This window comes from Peromyscus eremicus, chromosome 8a, assembly GCF_949786415.1.
Source record: "Peromyscus eremicus chromosome 8a, PerEre_H2_v1, whole genome shotgun sequence".
NCBI classification, from domain to species: Eukaryota; Metazoa; Chordata; class Mammalia; order Rodentia; family Cricetidae; genus Peromyscus; species Peromyscus eremicus.
In genome coordinates this window covers 90,900,614-90,912,660 of record NC_081423.1, presented here as the reverse complement: position 1 = coordinate 90,912,660, position 12,047 = coordinate 90,900,614, and the positions used below count along the sequence as shown (strand labels likewise).

Here is a 12,047-nt window from a genome sequence, read left to right as displayed (position 1 = left end):
TTAAAAAAAAAAAAATCCTAGGTCTTTTTATTTTTGGAGACAGGGTTTCTCTGTGTAACAGTTCTAGCTGTCCTGGAACTCACTCTGTAGACCAGGCTGGCCTCAGGCTCAGAGATCCGCCTGCCTCTACCTCCTAAGCGTTGGGATTAAAGGCGTGTGCCACCACTACTGGCTCTCAAACCCTCCTTGCTGCCTTCTTCTCTTCAATAGCTGAATCAAGAGGCCTGAAGATGAAGAGAAATGGCCACCCTTAAACCTCTAAGCCTACCAAGCACAGCAGGTTTCCCTGGCTCTGGACTGCAGAGCTTCCCCCATCTTTTAGAAGGATTCAGAAGGACCCCTACTGCCCCCCCACCCCCACCCCCAAGCCTCCACTGGGAGCATTACATCTGTGGGCCCTACGCTGCACACAGCAAGGATTCTCGATTTAGCTGTTCAGCCCAACCCTAGTGGTCAACAAGGACCAAAGTCAAATCCACTGCTGAGCCTAATATCATGAAAATGCAGCAAGAGGAAGTTCAGATAGACCCAGTGCTACAAGATTCATGCCCCATCTATTGGTGAAGATGGAACCCAGGGCCTATTCACATCCAACAGAGCTCTACCACTGAGCTCTACCTCAACCCATCACCCGACTTCTACAAAGTTCACCTCATAGGACAGCAAGTGGACACTGTCCATGCCTCAGCCTGGCTTCCTGAGCCACACATGTGGGGAGCACATGACCTAGTGAGCAACTGCAGGCTGATGTTGAAGGTTGGTCACGTAACACACACCACCAAAGGGCAAGTTGTTCTTGACTCCTACTGAGGCCCTAAGATTTGTTCCCGACACTTAACCCACCCAGAGCGTGGATGATGACTGTAGATGATCTAAGGTCAGATCCCAGGACAGAAAGGGTGCATGGCATTAGCCTCAAAACCCACTGGCCTCGGCTGGCCATCCCTTGGCTACAAACCCATTCCAGAGGCTTTTCACCCAAGACTGAGAAAACCACTCAGTCAGGCCGTGTAACCATGCTTCGTAGCAGGCAGAACGAGGCTTCTGCAAGAGGAAGCCATGTCCAGACATTCCTGTACAAACGGGATTCCCTGGTCCCACTCCCACCCTGGGGGATCCAAAGATGAGGCCAACAGTTTGAAAAATATAAAATTTTAATAAAGGCTACATCTCTTAATTACAATAATTATTGTACCAAGTAATTTTCTTTAAATGAACTCTTTATAATGCATAATTTAGTCTAAGTGGAACAAAATGCCATGACAAAAGTCACTGAGTAACAAGACTTGTAATAAAAAGGCATAAAATATATTTATACATAAACCCCTTTCAAAAACCAAGGGAGAGCTTGAGCCCTGAATATAGGGCGTGCACGGAGTGGGTCCCCGTGCCTGTACAGGTACTGTACCGATTCCCAAGTCAAGCACTAGCCAGTGGGTTAACACTCTGCCCTACACTATACACAGGCCTATAGTACAGTAAGGATGGCAAACAGGACGTACAGGTTAACGGAACACAAACCCGAGCGCCAAGGGGAAGGTAACGGAGGAGAGAGGTGCTGCTAGGTGCCGTGTCCTCGCAGGGTCGGGTGGGCAAGGGTGGGTTTCCTGATGGCCGCGGTCCAGAGACTGACTTAAAAAAGAAAAGAAACTCTCGCTTTCTAAAACATCACAAGTTTGAACCGCCGGGCTGTGAAGGGTGGCAGGCTCAGCCACCGGGCTTCCAGGACTCAGTGAGGGGAAGCTACGTAGATGGTACAACCTCTGGCCCCGGGGTGAAGGCTCCCTGCTCCTCCACTCTGGATGGCCCCCACCCAACATGACATTCCCACAGTGGTGAAGATGCTGTCACATTCGACCCTCAAGACTTCTGTGACAAGCAGAGCAGCATGGCTGGGATGGGGTGGGGGTGGCACCGATTTCTGCATGTGGGCACCATTTTGTTTTTTTTAAGAAGCCTGTCTTCACTTGGAGAAATGTCATGCAGAGCAGAGTCCTCTGTTAACGAAGAAATGGTTAATGCACTCCCAGCTCGGCTCCTAAGTGTAGACAGCAATCCAAACTTCTCTCTCCCACTTCCGTGTTTAAAGCAGCATACACTGGGGGGTAGGGGAATTGACTGTTCAATAAATATCAATAAGGACTCCTGTTTGGGCAAGCTATACACAGTTTTCTCTTAGTCTATGAATTTCAGATCCCTAGGAAGTCATATATTATGTATGGCAGTCTCTCAAACACAGCCTCTTCAATAGCCCAGAGTGGTCATGTTTTGAATAAATAGTTCAGGTTTTTCTGATCTCAGTACCTAGCTCATAGATACTAAAAAGCAACCACCCCGCCCTCCTGAAGGCCCAGGGGCCAGTTCCTCCCTAGACTTTGTCTTCTTAATTGGTTTCATTTTCCTTCAAAATACTTTGTGGCTGCCGCGTAGGTCTGAGACAGGTCTCTGAGCTTCGGGTCCATGGTGTACACTGAGGCCGAGGCTCAATCGATCCTCTCCACTTTACCCAGGATCCTGCCTTCGTACATGGGGAGCACCGTTTCATCGTCCCAGATCTCCTCGAAAACCGCTCCACAGGCAAACTCATCACTCGCTTTTTTGAAGTAATACCTTAGAAGAAGAAGATGGGAAAGCTTGTTGAGAAGGCATCTTCTTGCCGACAGAGAACCAAGGTGGGCATCTGTGCTGACTGACAGGTGAGCCTCACACCGAGGTCCACACCAGATTAATGAGGGCAGCCCACCTTGCTGGATGGGCCGGGCAGAGGCACCGTGGGGGTGGGAAGGCCAGGGTCTTCCTGGCTTCAGCCTCTAGTCAGAACTGCTGTCACCTACTGACCAACATGGACACTCTCGGACACTGAGGGAGGAGAGTGGGAAGAGGACATGCCCGGACTTCATTTGTGATAGCAGGGCAGGGAGATCCTTCAGGGACCTGGGACTCTTCTGGCTCAGCCTACAGAAGTGGAAGGCTGACTGGCTGCTATCATCAGTCCAGAGGCCACCTGCCCAAGTGCCAACAGTCTCTGGCCCAGCCCAACAGGAGGTGGGCCAGCCCCAGGGCTCACCTGTGTTGAGCAGGCACAGAACCCTTTCTGTCCCTCTGTCCCTCCTCCTCTCACCCTACCTCTCTAGGGTCCAATACCCTCCTTCCCCTCCTGCCTTTAATTAAAGCTCCTCCTCTTCCTCCCCAACAGTCTTCCTTCTAGGATTGTTTAATCGTACAGGCACAAATGGCAGCCTCTCTCAGGTCCCCATACTCTGTACAACCAGCCATCCCGGGCCAGGCCTACCCCAAGCCTTGCAGAAGACTCTAAACAAAGCCTCTTCCTTGTCCCCAGCAACGGAGAACCCCTCAAGGGGATTAAGCTTTCCCTGTGAATTGTCCTTTCCAGCCCATAAAGGCCACTCTCAGAGAGAAGGTCACCACCACTCCTGGAACCATGGAGCCACTAAAACATACAATTCTGACTCGTGTTTAGGGCTGAGGTGCCTTCTCTCGGAAAAAAACAAAAACAAAAACACTCATCTTCTTCAGTTAATTGTGTCATTCCCATTTTAGAGCAAGTGAACTGAATTACGAGGGCAAGGAAGCTGGGTCTAACCAGGGCCTCGGTGGCTAAGCTGGCTATCTAGGGGCACAGCCATTTCAGGGGTGCGGCGCTGCACATGGGTCAAAATGCTTAGGGAAGCCTGAGAGGAGGAGAGCCAGGGGAGTCCTTTTCCCAAACAGGAGGGCCTGAATGCCAATACCACCCGGCCCCCAGCTCTGACCCCTCTGGCATTTACCATGCTGGACTTTCATGGTACCTCTGGGCAAACATACGTTGACCTTTTCCATAACTGCAACCTCTTCCAGCAAGGAGAGAGGCAACATTCCCAAGCGCCCCCACCCCACCCCCTCAGGACTTCAAACACACTGCCTCCCCCTCGTTTTCTCCAGGAACTGGGTTTTCCACAGCACCAGGCTGCATGTGGCAAACTTTGCCTTCTCCCGACATCTGGCACCAACGGTGTCGGGCATGTCTGGAGGGACTGTTAGCTTTCTGAACTCCCGCCATGGGGAGCTTACTCAACACGGCCCAGGTCCCAGCTCCACAACCCTGGCCTCACTGGGCTCTTTTTCATTAGGGTGGGGGTTAGGGGTACAAACTGAAATGTTGAAGGTCAAGGCCCTGGTTTGGGGAGGAAGGCAGGGTACCCTCTTGCCCAACCCCCACCCCCAGGACACCAAAGCTCACCAGCAGAGATAAGGAGGGTGGGAGGGCCTTCCCACAGCCTGATCCAATCAGGAAGGAATTTGAGAGGGGACCATTTGTGCACGTCTTTGTGCATTAAAGGGGAGGCCAGAGCTTCAAAGCCAGGCTTATTAAATGTGCCTTGGGGGGGAGGAAAAAATCAGAGCCAGATGTGGCCGGAGTGGTGGCGAGAGGCCCTTCCCTGTGGGCCCTACGCGATGTGCTGTGACACTTTCGCCCCCTGAAGGTCACCTGCGCTTCTCCTCAAAGTCCAGAGTCAAAGCCAAGATCAAAATGAATCCCTGGAGGGGCCCACTTGTGTAATTAGCTTCACCTGTGTCTCTGTCGAGATTAAAGGCGGCAGCCGGGCCTGTTCCCCAGACCCTTTGATAGCATTCAGAACGGTCTCTTCCTGGGTATGACAGAATGACCTAGGCTCAGCTACACACCTATCACCCCAGTGAGTTGTCACCCGCAGGGTCCTTGTCCTTCTCCCTGCCAAAGGTCACTGTTGGCACCACCAAGAGGACTCCATGACGGAATGGCTGGTGCAGCCACACAGGATCCGGCAGGGAGGGTAGGGCAACCCAGCATCCTGCAATAGGCTTGCTCACCCAGGGGCCGGGGCCCAGCCAGGAGGCTGCGCGTCCGTCCTTCATACTCTTCGTCCCTTACATCCGGGCTCTGGAGGTACATGTGAGCTGCACCTCTGCGCAGGGCCTCAGGACAGTCCACTGGGGAGGGGACACTCCTTAGGTGCAAACCTGGAGAGCGGGGACCCCCTCGAGTGCCTGGTTGGCCTCGCTTTGTCCAGGCTGGGGCATAAATGGGCCAAACACACATTCCCTCCAGAGGGAGGCCAAGCAGGTCAAGTCCTAAATGAACTGACACGGCCATCACCTGCCTTTCAGTAAGAAGGCTAAGAAATGCTTCTGAGTCGGCTTTCATCATCCTTAGCTCCTGGGTCCTCTCAAGGACCTGACAAGGTCAGTGTGGGCCTTTTTAAGGATCCCTCCACTCTGCTAGGGAGGCAAAGAGGCCAGGTGGCAGGAAGAAGACAGTGAAGCCCAGGGCCCCGTAGGAAACTGGCCAGCCCTATTCACCCTCTTGACTGCCCATAGGCCCGGCTCCTTCTCAGTTAGACAGACATTGCTGCTACAGATGACCTGTCCAACCCAGGGACCGCGTTCACCAGGCACCGCAAGGGAGAGGCTGGTGACTCCCGAGCTTTGGTCTGCTTTTCTGAGCCTCCAACATGGCGGCCTCTGAGGTGACTCTGGGCTCTCCCTTATCAGTCCCCCATCCCAAGCACACAAGGGGGCCTCCAATTTCAGGCAGAGCCCTGCTTCTCCTGGTAAAACAAACGGCAGTAACTTTTTGTTCTCAAGTCTTGTTCACCTGGAAGAGAAGCCCTGGCTAGATCTCCAGAGAACCACCCCCTCTCAGCAGCTTCCCCCATGGCTGCTCTTGTTAGAGGTGAGGGGGGAGAGGCGACAGAAGGAACCCTAGATGCCCAGCAGCCCACTCAGGCAGCCTCCACGGCACTTTCCAAATCCACCCGAGGCCTGCAAAGACAGGGATGTTCTAGGGCCAGGCACTTTAGTGAGTTCTGAGCCAACTCCAGATCCGTAAAGGCTCTCTAGGTACTAGACCCTTACCTATAATTTCCCTTTTTGCTGAGCTGTTCCTTGAAGTGGCCCAGGGTCAAGCTCTGAGCCTTCAGCACCCTCCTGTACGGGATTTCTTCTCCGCAGAAAAAGTAAGTGACAACCAGCTCGCTGGCCTGGAGCGCGTGCACACTTGCCGGTTTCTTTGGCTCTTTGTGACTGAAAAGAAGACAGGATGTCACAAATTCAGCATCTCTAAGCAAACACCCACTTACACTCACACAGTATGGGGGTCTACAGAGGAAGCCTGGCGCAGGACCCTCACGTTACAGAGGTAGCAACTTCCAAAGAGATCCGCACAGCGTGAGGGAAAGGGTGGTGGTCCTGATTGTAAATTGATACCGTATCCCTCAAACGCCTTCAAACTGGGGTTCTCAGAGGCCTCCTTCTGGTTAGCACAACAAAGGGCTCACCAGTGAGAACCAGAGAAGCAACAGTATCGGGGAAGTGCCTGTGCGAGGCTCCCCGTGACCAGGGAACACCAGGGAGGCAACCCCAGGCCAGAGCTCCTCCGTGGACAGTCTGAGCTCAAATGCCGCAGAGGCCTACCCATCATGCCCGCGGAACCACACTCACAGGGAGATGGCCTGCTACCTCATATATGCCAGGCGGGCCCCAAACTGGCTGGGCAGCCAAAGATGACCTTGAACTTCTGACCTTCCATCCTGCAGCTCCAGAGAGCTGGGGGTTGCAGGTGTTTACTCATCCCACCTCCATTTACGGGGGCGCTGAGGAGCTAACCCAGGGCTTCCTGCACGCTGAGCAAGCACTCTGTCAACTGAGTTACATCCTCAGCGCCCCTGTCATTTTAATTGTCCCGTTTATTCTGCTTTTTAAGAGTGACAGCTGGTGGACTTGAGGTTAACCAATTAAAACAAGGAAAGGGTTTATGAAGGTAGCTTACTCAGGACCTCAATCATGAGTCACACTGCTCAGGATGAAGAGGCTAAGAAAGCATTATCTAGATCATTCCACATTCTGCCAGATTTGAAAGTCTGTAGACAGGGTTCAAAGTCCCATCTCCATGTGCAAATTTTCAACAAGAATCATGGCCCAGTTTGGGACAAGATTTTTTATCTTCTCCAAGCAGGACATGCTCACGAGTGACAAGGAGACTTGTCCAGGCCTGCTGGCTTCCAAATCCTACAAAGTTAACTTGTGTATCCAGATTCAGCCCCCTCTACCCTTCTGACAATGGCTTCAGCCCCAGCTTTTGATTACTGTGAGCCCTGGAAACCCTGTGTTGTGAATCAGCCTTCTCAGCAGGCAGGTTTCCCATGATCCTCACTGATGGCAACATCTGCTTTTAGTGTTGCTCATCACAAAGCGTGGAAACAAAGGTCACTTCAAATACTGAGTTCCACAAAGACATCACTCCAGATAATGACACACCCCGAAATGTAAACCATTCCAAGTATCCCAGCAATGCCTGAGAGGGTCACTCACTCTGCTGGAGCCAGGCTTGGGTTAGAGAAGGGTGTGGCTCCTGCCTGACCAGTGGCCGAGTGGTTCCTGTCCCTCTGCTGACTGGCCACACAGCACCTGAGGACAGAGGAGGGTGAAGGGCTTAGAACAGTGGTTCTCAACTACACTGCGACCCTTTAATACAGTTCTTCATGTTGTGGTGACCCCAACCATAAAGTTCTTTTCGTTATTATTTCATAACTGTAATCTTGCTACTGTTATGAATCGTAATGTGACTATCTGTGTTTTCCGATGGTCTTAGGTGACCCCTGTGAAAGGATCATTTGACCCTCCAATGGGGTCATGACCCATAGGTTGAGGACCACTTAGGTTAGGCTTAGAGGTTAGAGGTAAGCTCGCATCCTCATGGCAATTGGGAAGCAGAGAAAAGCACTCTGGCCTCCTAAAGAGATGTAGCCCTGACCCAACTTCCCTTCCGGCAGAGACCCAATCAAGGCCTTGTGTCCAGACACTCTAGAGCAGGCTACAACAGGGCTATCTCAGCCGGCAAAGGGCTCAAGACTCTTGATTCTCCCCTGGTCACGGCTTCGCATACGCTCACCTAACCTGCCTCTCATGAAGGGATTCGCACGGAATCATCCCACTTGTGGGAATAGCTGCACCAAAGACCCTGCTTGAACTCCGATAAATGAACAGAACCAAAAGAGTAACTTCCAGAGGCTGAAAAGGAGACTTTCTCAGCCAGAGACGGTTCCCCCTAGGTGAGCCTTTCCCTCTCCGACCCACCCCGTTCTGAGTGCCGTCCACACCCACTCACCGCTGCTTTGGGGGCTTGGACACCTCTGCCAGCCTGCGGCAGGCTTCCTCCAGCTGCGCCAAAGTGTTGGGTGGGGTTAGGGGAGGCATCGCAGGGTCCTGGGTAAACGGGTGAGCCCGGGCCACCGAGCGGGGGTGTCCGTTGGCCCCCAACAGATGGTGCCGGCTGACTCGTTCGCCTGGGGATGTGCGGGCGGACTCCAATGGGTAGCTCTTTCTTATGCTTTGGGCACTGAACGGGGCATGAAGAGCAGAGGGAGGGAAACTGGGTTAGAAAAACTGGAAAATGTGACTTCACTAGAAACTTGTCTATTCTGAGAGAGGGAGAGGAAAATAACTCTACCATAACACGGACAGGGTCACTGCCAAAACGGGACATTTTTGTGGTCTCCTCAGCCCAGTGTCTAATACTAAGATGGCAGTCACATTTGCTTTCCCCAGACGGCAGAAATAGCCATCCCCACACAGCCTCGATGTCAAAGCCCTAGGGTGTGGTATTTACCTATGGGGCTTGGACTTGCTCTGCCGCTCACTCTCCAGCATCCACTGCCAGACATCCTGCGAACGATCTCCTTCCTCCCCAGGAAGCTGAGGGGCCCCTGCTCCACTGGACATCCCTCCTTCCCTGGCCGGCAGTACCAGACCCGGTTCTGTGCCTTTCGTATTTCGTTTGGGCAAGGTACTGCCTCTGCTGCCACTGTAGGGAACCAAGAACACCCGATCCAGACATCTCGTTAAAACTCCAAGACTCTCCTGGAACACGGTAATCCCGCTAGGGTACAGTGAGGGCAGATCCACTGACTCTGTCACTCTGATGCTGCAACCCGTGCCCATGCCCATGCCCCTCCAGGAAGCTAACCTGTGACCCTGGACCCACTTGACACCTGTTCAGGACTTAGGCTGGGAGAAAAGCTCTACCATGGTGGTGGTGGTGGTGGGGGGGTGCTAGTCACTTACCAAAACTGCTCTCCAGGCAGGGGCTCTGGAGCCTTGGGGTGGCTCTTGCATTTGGAGTAACAGTAATACTCCGTGCCCCCAGGACAGAGGCAGCGCACTCTCTGTGTGGCTTCTGCCTCGATCTCCTCCTTGGTCTTGGGGACAGCATGGTGATGGATGTAGTGGTGGTGAACGTGCTTCGTCGTCTGCTTGGTCAGGAAGCTCTTGCCTCCAAGGAGTGGGCAGGCAGCCACAGGAGGCAGCTTGCCCCCAACGGGGAGGAGGGGGTGGTACTGCTGATGGTGGCGGTGGTGGTGGTCAGGGGAGCGGGAACGTGGGCTATAATGGCCCACACCAGGTGACTGGCAGCCAGGGGTCTTGAGGACCCTAGACAGGTGGTCGTCCAGGATGGTCTGCGGGTCCTCTTCATAGCTGCCAGAGGGTAGGAGGGCCAAGGGGTGCTGGGCCGATGTTCCATCCCGGGAGCTCAGTGCCGGCTCAGATCCCTCCTTTTCTTCATCCTGGCAACAGAGGCCCCAAAGGGAAGTGAACAAGGGAGCAACCCTTCCACATCCTGGGTTCGTGCACCCGTTGGTGGGCACACACATGCACACATGCACACGTATACACGAACATGCAGAGGGTGGGGAGGATGCTGCGGCCGGCCCTACCTCCCGGATCTGCTGCAGCCGCTCCTCCAGGCTGTGACGGCTTTCCAGCTCCAGCCTCAGCTTCTCCAGCCTGGAGATGAGCTCGGCGGCGAAGGCGGCGGGTTCCACGGGCGCCATCTCCTTGGGCAGACGGTGGGTTCTCTGAGGGTGTGGGAAGGAAGGAACCAGGCACCATTAGCAGGCCAGGCAAGCACTGGCCACAGCAGCTTGGATGGAGCTCGTGGGGCCCATGGATGTGTGCCGTCGCCGAGTCCCCGCGTTCGGGTGGAAGGTGGATGTCGAAACTGCTGCTCGGGACTTTTATGCACGGGCTCCGTGGCCTCATGGAGAGCCATGGTCCCCACCAGCGTTTGCCTTGGGCAGGAGCAGTTGGTCGCACTCCGAGAGACCCTGCTTGTTCTCTCTGTAGTACAACCAGCCCATCAGTAGCTACTCTGAAGTAGAAAATCTTCAAAGACTGTTGTCAAACATCAAAAAAAGGCAGCCCTCTGAGATGGGGAGGGGAGAGGAACCAACTCAAGGCATAAAAAGTGGAGTCTAAACAGAAAGGGAGTTGGAAATTAAAAAAAATAAGATTGGAAAAGAGGCAGGGGAGAGGGAAGAGGGGGGGAGTCACCGGCCCCAGATCAGAGAAGAAGTGGTAATTTATTTCCTGGCCGCACACTGCGCACCTCTGAGGTGGTGGTGTCTCAACACTGTCCTCCATCTCCCCCGTATTCCTCCCCTCCTCCTCCTCCTCTCTTTGTACAGAAAATGAAGAAAGCTGCTGCAGGCTAGCGGCAGAACACTGCTGAGCTTGGCTGCCTGAAGCTGATCTATCAAGGGAAAACGGAACATCTCCAAACCAAGTACGGAATATAAAAAGAGACGTCGAGAAAGCCTGCCAAGAGCAGCAAGCGGCAAGAACCCCCGCCGCCCGGCTTTCTGTCCTGTCTCTGTCATCTCGCTCCCCCACTCTGCCCTCCCCACCTCTCCACTTGGTCCACCTCCTTCCTCCTTCCTCCTCCTCCTCCTCCTCCTCCTCCTCCTTCTTCTTCTTCTTCTTCTTCTCTCTCTCTCTCTCTCTCTCTCTCTCTCTCTCTCTCTCTCTCTCTCGCTTTGCCTTTTTTTCTTTTGGGGTGGGGAGGGCAGAAAGCCAACTTGCTCTCCCTAGCTGAAGAGCCAGCCTCACCTCAGCAACCACTTAGCTGCGGAACCGTGAGCGGGGAAGGAAAGGCCCCTGCGTGGTTGGCTGTTCTTATGAAGGCTGGCTCCATGAACCTGCGCCCCAAACTTGATTTGCCACCCCAGGACAAAAATCAGGTGATTTTATAGGCGTGGGGGGTAGAATTTTGGTTAACACATTCCCACCCCACCCCCGTTCAATCCACTTCGTCATCTGTACTACATGGTTGGGGGGACTCACCGAAGTCACTCCCCAAAGCAATCTTAATATGCTCACTTTAAGACAAAGTGACTCTGTTGCCTGTGCCAGGAGTTTCTGAGGAGAGCTACAACCTGTGACCCTAGTCAGGTGACCTGAGATCAGCAGTCCCACGTGTTACTTTTCGGAATATAATACAACCAACTGAACCAGCTGGATTCTCTGAAGCTACCAGGAAAGATGACTGGACAGACACCTGCTCTAGACGGGATGCCCCCGCTTTCTCCCTGTACCCTAGACAGCAGGCTACTGTAGAAAGATCACAGCCTGGAGACAGGCTTGTGGGCACTTGAGGCCAGTGAACTGTGTGCTCGCTGCCTTCAAGGATGCTCCGAGGGAAGATCCCAGAAAAACCTGCTTCCCTCCCTCAGTCGAGGGAGGCTGTTTCCCCAGGAAGCCTCACTTCTAGACATCCCACCCATCAGCATTCATCAGACACAGACTCATGAGAGCCCAGCTCTGGAACATGAGAAAGGTTAAGACTGTATAGCTGCCCTCTGGGGGCATGGGGTTAGTAAAACGGTCAAGTAAACAGAAGAGTCGGTGACCGAGCTATCAGGAGAAGCAGAGTCCTTGAGAGCTGACTTTCCTTACATAGTGGGCAGGGCAGGGAAATACAACACACAGAGGTTCTCCTAGCCTCATCCACTTCATGTTTAAGGAGCAGCTATCTGTGACAGGAACTGTACCAGGTCCACACACAGAAGCTAACAAATCTGGGGCTGCAGAGAGGCGTCAGTGGTTAAGAGCCTTGGTTGATCTTTCAGAGGACCCAGGCTCAATTCCCAGCATCCACATGACAGCTCACAACCATCTATAACTCTGTAACATCAGATCGGGGGATCTGATGCCCTCTTCTGGCCTCTGTAAGT

The 12,047-nt window shown here is 53.5% G+C and overlaps 1 protein-coding gene across 2 annotated transcripts in view; it reads right to left on the bottom strand.

Moving 5' to 3' along the window:
• Positions 1–1,574: 1,574 nt before the first annotated feature.
• The window catches only part of Axin2 (axin 2), a 30,266-nt gene continuing 19,793 nt past the window's right edge, over positions 1,575–12,047 (bottom strand). For both annotated transcript variants that reach the window (XM_059272023.1, XM_059272024.1), the window contains exons 5-11: positions 9,753–9,893; positions 9,103–9,602; positions 8,648–8,842; positions 8,147–8,377; positions 7,351–7,446; positions 5,896–6,063; positions 1,575–2,610 (exon numbers count right to left, since the gene is read on the bottom strand). In XM_059272023.1, coding sequence (XP_059128006.1) covers positions 2,484–2,610; positions 5,896–6,063; positions 7,351–7,446; positions 8,147–8,377; positions 8,648–8,842; positions 9,103–9,602; positions 9,753–9,893 — 1,458 coding nt within the window. In that variant the 3' untranslated portion in view covers positions 1,575–2,483. The remainder of the gene's footprint in view (positions 2,611–5,895; positions 6,064–7,350; positions 7,447–8,146; positions 8,378–8,647; positions 8,843–9,102; positions 9,603–9,752; positions 9,894–12,047) is intronic.